The sequence below is a fragment of the Octopus bimaculoides genome, chromosome 14 (assembly GCF_001194135.2).
Source record: "Octopus bimaculoides isolate UCB-OBI-ISO-001 chromosome 14, ASM119413v2, whole genome shotgun sequence".
Classification (NCBI taxonomy): Eukaryota; Metazoa; Mollusca; class Cephalopoda; order Octopoda; family Octopodidae; genus Octopus; species Octopus bimaculoides.
The window spans coordinates 21,888,994-21,897,340 of record NC_068994.1 but is presented as its reverse complement, the minus strand read 5'-3'; the positions used below and the strand labels follow the sequence as shown (position 1 = coordinate 21,897,340).

The 8,347-nt window shown below is 35.3% G+C and overlaps 1 protein-coding gene across 3 annotated transcripts in view; it reads left to right on the top strand.

Annotated features, from left to right (window-relative positions):
* Positions 1-8,341, top strand: part of LOC106876578 (uncharacterized) — a 90,010-nt gene extending 81,669 nt beyond the window's left edge. For all 3 annotated transcript variants that reach the window (XM_052972752.1, XM_052972751.1, XM_052972753.1), the window contains 2 exons: positions 589-736; positions 3,133-8,341. In XM_052972752.1, the coding sequence (XP_052828712.1) occupies positions 3,804-4,706 (903 nt within the window). In that variant the 5' untranslated portion in view covers positions 589-736; positions 3,133-3,803 and the 3' untranslated portion in view covers positions 4,707-8,341. The remainder of the gene's footprint in view (positions 1-588; positions 737-3,132) is intronic.
* Positions 8,342-8,347: the final 6 nt, after the last annotated feature.

The window sequence follows — 8,347 nt, the reverse complement described above, 5'->3', positions numbered from 1 at the left end:
CTCTCACTCTCTCTCTCTCTCTCTCTCTCTCTATTTCTCTCTCTCTTTCCCTCTCTCTCTCTCTCTCCCTCTCTCTCTCGCTCCCTCCCTCCACATCAACTGATGAATGCCTAGCTGTGCTTTTACTTCACTTACCCTCTGCTTTTCAGGCAGGTTGACCACTACCTGCTCAACTCAACTTATTTCTGGTGCACCCTCCACAGATTTCCCACATTCACTTCTTAAGTCAACCCAACCTTATTTTTGAATAGATCTATCTTTCAAAAATGGAACAGTCACTTGAACTTTCCTATCTTTTCCTTCATCAGAAAATGTTGCTTTTACTCTAGCCACCTCCAATACTGATCAGCAGAAACTGTTAAAGACCAATGGTTACATCTACAGCTAACCACTAATATATATAACACATCTGAAGTAGTACTGGTTCCCTATTGCTAGAGATCTCACAGCATCTTTTGTAAACTCATTTCTTGCAGCGGGTACACAGTATCAAGTTCTTACCTACATATTGAGCAAAGCCATTTCCCAGATGGCACTTAGATTTTGTGTTTTTTGATACTAACTACTATCTTTTACCTTTTATTTCAGGTGTGATACTCTTTCTACAACTCTACGACTGATTGTGTTATGAGAACCAACTCACCAGGATATAAAAACTCTCAAGAACAACCGGTTTTGAACTCATGTCCTCCATAGGAGCTGCAATGAATTAAAGGGAGCTAAAGACAAATCCTTTGTAAGTAATTATATCTAAACAAAATTCTCACTAAACTTACTAAACATTTTTCTCACTAAAATATTTTACTCAGAAGAGTTGGGATTCTCTATTCTGGTTAGACTGATGCAGTTGATGTACTGTTTGAACTTCTACTGATTAACACCAGTGAAGAAGACATGTGCAGGGACTATATTCCAAGTAGCTGTACTTCTCAACAGTAAGGCTTGGGTAAAGTGTTTGGTGTGGTATATGGTAATGATAAAATGTAAGAATGACAAGTAGCCATCATTCCTACTTTTTATTGCTCCCTTCCTCCAGTTGGAAAATATTAAGTTATCTATTTCTTGACTTTCTTCCTCTTAAACTTGAAGTTGTTACTCACTGATCTGTGTTGAGAGAAACTTTGTTCTCTAAAAAAAGATTGGTTTTTCTCCTTATCAGTTCCTCTTATTTCCTGTCAACCAGACTCCCTCTACTGGCACGAGAAGTAGCTGACCAATTTACTGGTTTGCTTCATGAAACCTATGATGCAAATGGTAAGGTCATTGGTAATAAGCAATGCAAGAAGCCTTCTTAACTCCTTTATTGTAGTTTGGCCATAGCCTGCATCTGTGCCTCCATCACTGTATTATTTTCAACTATCAATATATTGAAATTGCAAGATATTATTATTATTATTATTATTATTATTATTATTATTATTATTATTATTATTATTATTATTTACTTTTAATCTGCATGTTTGTTACAATCACTTGCTGAGACACCCCGAGCATCTTTGGGCAAGTGAAGGATAAGAGATGTTACAGTATGGATGAAAGTTTGAGGAGGGGAAGTGGCAGGGACAGTAGCGAAATATCTTCATGTAATACAATACAGAAATTTAAATTAACAGAGTTTTTCTTAGGATGTGGGTGGTACTTGTCAACGCATTCTTTTGGATTTCTCTGAGACATGGTTCTCCTGGGATATTATCTAGATGTTTCTTATCTAGGGCACATAATTAGTTTATCCTCTATCTCATTTTATTCATTTAATTCATCTACTTATCACTGAGTTGTTATGACCTGAGGGCATTCACTTCAGTTCTAGTATACAACTATCAGACCAGATTTACTTCTCATTGTGTAGACATTAATAGAAGCACCTTGAAGTTAACCTATTCCTAGTATTGATAATCAAGAGATACCACCTACTTTATGTAGTACTAACACAATAGATATTAGTTTTGTTGACACAATTAGTGTTATAGAATATTCTGATGTGCTGCATAATTAATTGACTAATGTTAAAAATTGTATGTCCTTTCTGTCATCAGGCATAAACATAGTAGGCTGACAGTATTTAATTTATTATGGCATTGCATCTCTTGTGTGATTATTAGCTAAGTTTCTCTTCACACTATGATGGATTTATTGGGAGCTACATCTCTTCTAAGTTGGTATAGGATGAGTGGAAAATATAGACTTTCCTATAAAACAAATACAGGTGCAATACGGAATTTCCAGTACCATTGATCCTAAATCCTCGTGGATTCTAAATCCTTACAGATTAAACATGTCTGGCTAGTGACAAGATGTAAAAGGTCATTATAGGAAAACAGAAAAGTCAGGGAGATGAGACAGTGCATGCTTTCAGCCAGAGACTGGAGGATATCAGTGAATGACTTTATGTCAATCTGTCAGGTGACCCTTTACTGGATGTGTTCTAGAATGTCTATGTGTGCAGCAGCAGCAGCAGCAGCAGCAGCACCATCTCTGATATGAGAGCAATACAAATCTCAGGTGGGCCTTAATTGAGCTTTTTAGCCACTGCTAAAAATAAAATAGAATAATAAAATGAAAGGCAGCGAGCTGGCAGAAACATTAGAATGCCGGGCAAAATGCTGGCCAGCTCCTATCAACCTGTTCAACCCATGCCAGCATGAAAAACAGACAGTAAATGATGATGATGATGATGATGATGATGACTTAGATGTTTCTCTAATCATCAAGGCTTTTGATGTTCCTCTACTTTGATCACTTGGAGTTTTTATAAGACATTCTTTCATTAAACTAATACTTAATCAAAACTTAAATCAGTATAGCTAATGCTAACATCAGCTCAATATGGCTGTCTTTGATCTACAGATGTAGCATTACATGTACATATCACCTGTAAACTGGATTTTAGAATTAAAATCCTTAATTAAGAAATAAAAATATCTAGTTTAAATCCAGCCAGCTGTTATGTATATGTCTAGGAATAATACATCTACAACAATCAGAGATCAAACAGATTAAAATGTAGTATAGATGTAAATAATTAGATATATTTTATCTATAGAGTTGAGGTAAAAAGAAAATTATGATTATATTTAACAATAACTTATCTGATATATTTAATGTATCAAAATTTTCTGGTTTGCTTTCCAGGGTTTTGTTCCGGAAGTTTACAAAGCAGTCAACCATGATTGCTATAAGAACCAAAAGGAGCTTTGTCAAATGTGATACCCTTTATTTGTACTAGCATCCAACTCTAATAAAGAAAAGAAGAAAGAACGTGTGAGAGTTGCAGAAACTTTGCCAAATTTATAACAATTATTATTAGAAAACATTATTATAATTATTGTTGTTGTAATTGTTAATGACATTACTAATATTTGTAATTGATGTGTTATTCCAGGAATATATCAATATTTTCTGATGGTCAAATTTTTTAAAGCATTTGAAGAAAAGACAGGCATTATCACCATAACAAAAGCAAAATGACACAAAAATGAGATTTTATTCAAAGATGATTATATTTTTATTTTAGTTTTTATTTCTGTTATTATTTATATTATTGTTATTGATGTTGTTTTTGTCAACATTTGCAAGAAATATTCTCCAATCTTTTATTTATTCTTCTCATTAATTCCTGAAAAAAATCATAAAGAAACTCAGTTCTCAAGAGAAGGAAAATAAGTATTAAAAAGTACAGAAATATAACCAACAGTAAAATTAAAATTGCCAGAAAACAAAGAAAGAAAGACTCCCTAGAATTTACTTTAACATCAGAGGATAATCTACAAGAGTGGTATCTGTCACACTTAGTGTGACTCAACATGAACATCTTTGAATCTATGATATCTGTCCGATACTTGATTGCTTCAGTTTTGTGTGCCACATGTTGTTCAATGCCACATCTTGTCGACCTAATTACAGGAGCTGAACACAAGCACCACGGTTCCACTACACAGAGTTCAAACAACAACAGTGGAGCAAGTTCCAACAACGAACAAAGTCACAAGTCCTTCTCCTCACCGTCCACCTCTCAAGAGACTCATCGACAGTCAAAACAATATTCAGAGACTATTTACCATCACTATGCCAAAATTGGCCAATCACTGGATAGACAACCTCAACAGTTAAAAATTGGCGCCTTAACGGATACACTGTCAAACAACCAGCAAATTGATAACAGAACAATGACAAACATAAACCTGTCTTCCATGCCATTTTCATCTTCATCAAACATGTCTGTCAACAAAACAATAGTCAATGTATTGGGTTCGATATCTGTCAACAACAGCAGCAATGTCACTCAAGTTGAAGAGGACTTGCCGGTAGCGTCCATGTCACCCCCGGAAGACATCGCCGTACACAAAGACTTACCCCTTCCTTTGCTCATTGCCAGCCCTGTAGCAGCAGTGAGCATCATCATTTTCGTGTGCATCGCCTACTACTGCCACTCATCGCAGCTGGACGCACGTGCACGACAATTAGCTCTGAAGTACGCTGTCATCTCAACAGAGCCACCAGTCTGCAGCCGAGGGGTGCCATCCACTTCCAGTGTCGACATGGACCTCATCAGAAAGCCCTCATTGCGACCAAGTACTAGTAGGACTTCAACTCCTAACCAGACCCCAGATGGTTCAAAACGAGGCAGCATCAACTGGGTTGCTATTGGTGACCAGGAAGTCATAACTTATACAGCAGCACGACGACATTCCACATTCATTCTATAAACACTTTCTCATATATCATCATCATCATCATCATCATCATTATCATCATAATTATTATTATCTATTACTCTAAGTGAATGCAGACGGCCAAAACAATAGTATATCACAATAATTACATAAATGTTTAATTTCCCTCTTGGTTTTCCCTTTAAATTTGTAACAGGGTCAATTCTAATTGTATTTTCCAGTACACCAGTATCAATAAACTAAATACTTCTCCTACCCTTTAAATATGTGGCCTTGGGCAAATGTGAAAAATCATCAGCATTAGCACCATCATCATTATCATCATCATCAACATCATCATCATCATCATCATCATCATCATCATGTTTATTATTATTATTATTATTATTATTATTATTATTATTATTATTATTATTCCGCCAAGGTCAACTTTACCTTTCATCCTTATGGGGTCGATAAAATAAGTACCAGTTGTGTAATGGGGTCGATGTACTCGACTATCCCCTCCCCTAAATTTCAGGCCTTGTGCCTATAGTAGAAAGGATTACTAGAAATCATCATCATCATTATCATCATCATCATCATCATCATCACCATCATCATCATTATTATCATTATTATTATTATTATTATTATTATTATTATTATTATTATTATTATTATCATTATATTAAGGTGGCATTACATTCTCAGTTCAAGTTCTGCCAAGGCCAACTTTACCTTTCATCCCTCTTAGGGTGATAAAATAAAGTACCAGTTTACGTACTGGGGTCAATATAACTGACTAGTCCCCTACCGCAAATTTCAGGCTTTGTGCCTAAATTAGAAATAATTACTATTATTGCAATTATTATTGTTATTATCATTATTGTGTTTTCACCCATTTGGATGGACATGCTTTGGTTCATTCCATGAAATTTCCATTTTATACTATGTGCAGCTGAAGAAAATTATTTCTTTTTGAATAATTTTCTTCAAAGAATTTTTCTGGAACATTTTGGATGTTTCCCTATACTAGGAAGACACAAGGTCTGTCAGTTTTGGACATTTTTAAGCAATTATATTTTGTTTACATTCGACTTAAATGGCTTCCTGCCAGAAAATATATAATGCCCACGAAAATGAAATGAATGTAACAACACGCAAAAAAAAAAAAAGAAAAGGATAAATTAAATAACACAGCAGGATATATATAGATTCATGTGGAAAAAAATATCAACTTCTTGACAGAAAAAAGTGACAATGATTCTAACAATTCCAATCATATGGTTAACAACATCAATAACAATGGACACACCACACACACACACACACAAACACTTTTTTTGTCAAATGCAGATATGAGTGAAATCAGCTTTTCTTTTATTAACACCACCAGTAACAGACAGATGCTGCACATTCATCACCTTGTTGGGAAAAAGTTTGCTTGAAAGAGTTATGCGACCCAAAAGGGAAAGTTTTTTTGTCACACCTCTTTAGCAATGAGTGTGAGAGGAGGAAGATTACATATCTCTTCATTGCCAAGAACGGGGAAAATTTCTTTATGTCTCCAAGGGAACAATTGCAGTTCTCCCTAACTGAGATGTGGAATGATATCTCCTCTATTGGTCAGGGTAGAAATTATAGGGCCTTGTGCCTAGTTTTCAAAACTGATGAAGAGAAGTGTAAGGCACACTGGTACTACAGGTATATAAGTAAGGATCATTTGAGAGTTTTCTATTCTGAAGAACTTGAGAAACAGTGAAAAGGAGACCAGCTGAGCCAACAACAACAACAGCAAGTCCCAGAACAATTTTCAAAGTACCACCAGTTGCACCACTGCTTGCAACTCTGAGGATTATTGAAAATAATTTCATCATCAGTCCCAGAAGCTGCCAATCTAGTGCCACACTCTAAGTATTTTATTTTTAACTGTCCCTGACAGTTTCCCACTTTTCTCTAGTCTTTATCACCTCTTCATTATTGCAGAGCAATGGGGCAAGACTGAAGCTCAGAGTTTTTGGCTTGTCATGTTCTGGCATATGAGGCACCTGAGCTTCTCAGTATCCTACTTCATTAACAGCCTCTGGTGCTGATGGTACTGAAGGTGAAACAATTTTGTTTGCTTTCCCTGTCTATCCTTGGGACTATATTTCAGTGCTACTCTCAAAATTGCAGTTGCAGAAGAAGTAGTCATGGTTTTCACTTCAGTGACCTACTGTTGTCTTATTCTTAATCTTCTTTGAGGCAGAAAGTTCTTAGTGGCCTTTACCACTACACATGTAGAAACTGAGCTCTCTACCTATGCAGCAGCAATTTGGTTGACCTGTTTACTCCTTTAATGGATTTCAACTCCAGTATATCTTACGGTCATTAAGAGTCATCTTGACCTCCAGGTCCATGTAGATCCATCCAGCTATTTGCTGTGAATCATCTCCACACTCACTACATCGTTGTTGCCCTGAGATGAAGATAAACCAATGATTAAAATCCATGTCAGTATCTCTGGTTGTGATCCTCTTGTATTCCTAAGACCCATATTTGGCAGTAATAGTTTGTGTGCCAATATGTACTACACCAGTTCTACTTCTCTCTCCTCTGTCTCCTCACGTGATTCCCATTCTTAAAGACCAGCAAACACTTCTGTATATTCTGCCTTGGTCAAGGGAGCACAGTCTGCCACACATCAGTCAGAAATTCCTTCAGATTTTCTTTTGAGGGCGTATGGTAACCTTCCCCATTGTTTCAAAAACAGAGGTATGCTATCTTCTATCTCTTCCTTTCCATTATTTGTTTCAACATACCCCGTCCATTCCTTCTCCTTTTCACTGAGCTGGCTCAAATCAAGTTGCTCATATTGTCCCACATTTATAGACTGTGTTGTTTGTGGTGGTGATACTAGTGGTAATGATGTTGCCATTGTTTGTACTTTTCCTTTCAGAATAGTATTTTTAATACTATTCTTATTGTGTCTTCCATTGTACAAAATTAAGTGTTTAAGCTTCAAGCTGTCTCTTTGATCTGTTACATCATCTGGTTTTGTTTTGTTTGTTTTTTATCTCCTTTGAAATTTTGTTTTTCAATTTGTTTCTTTTTAAAATTTTGGGGACATGTTTATGTTATTGAGGCTACTGCTACCACATTTGATGTAAACATCTCTTCCTGCTAGTTATAGCCATCTTGCAATGCATATTAATATTGTAAATGGCTATTTACCAAAAATAGTTAAACATCTAATGACAAACCTTTCTGCTGTTCCAGTTAATAGGGATGACTCTCAAACAATCCAAAAACTTTCTGTTAAAACTAGAACAAAAATATTACTTGTCTTCATAAAGTAATCCAGTTTCAAATTATTTTTCACAGAAATCTCTCATCTCAGAGGCATCCATTTTCTTCAGCATAATAATAATAATAATAATAATAATAATAATAATAATAATAATAATAATAATAATAATAGTAATAAGGGGCAAGCACTGTAAAGTTCCTTATAACTTAAATTCACGAAATGATTTTGATTCCTGATCAAAGCTATTTTTTCATTTCCCTGACACTATGCATGCTCTTAGGAAAGACACAACCATCACATATGTTCATTATCCCTTTCTTAAAAAGAAAAACAAAATAGACAACCTTTATGCCTTGTCAAAGAAAAATTAAATAACAATAGTAACAATATTCTTTATGATAAT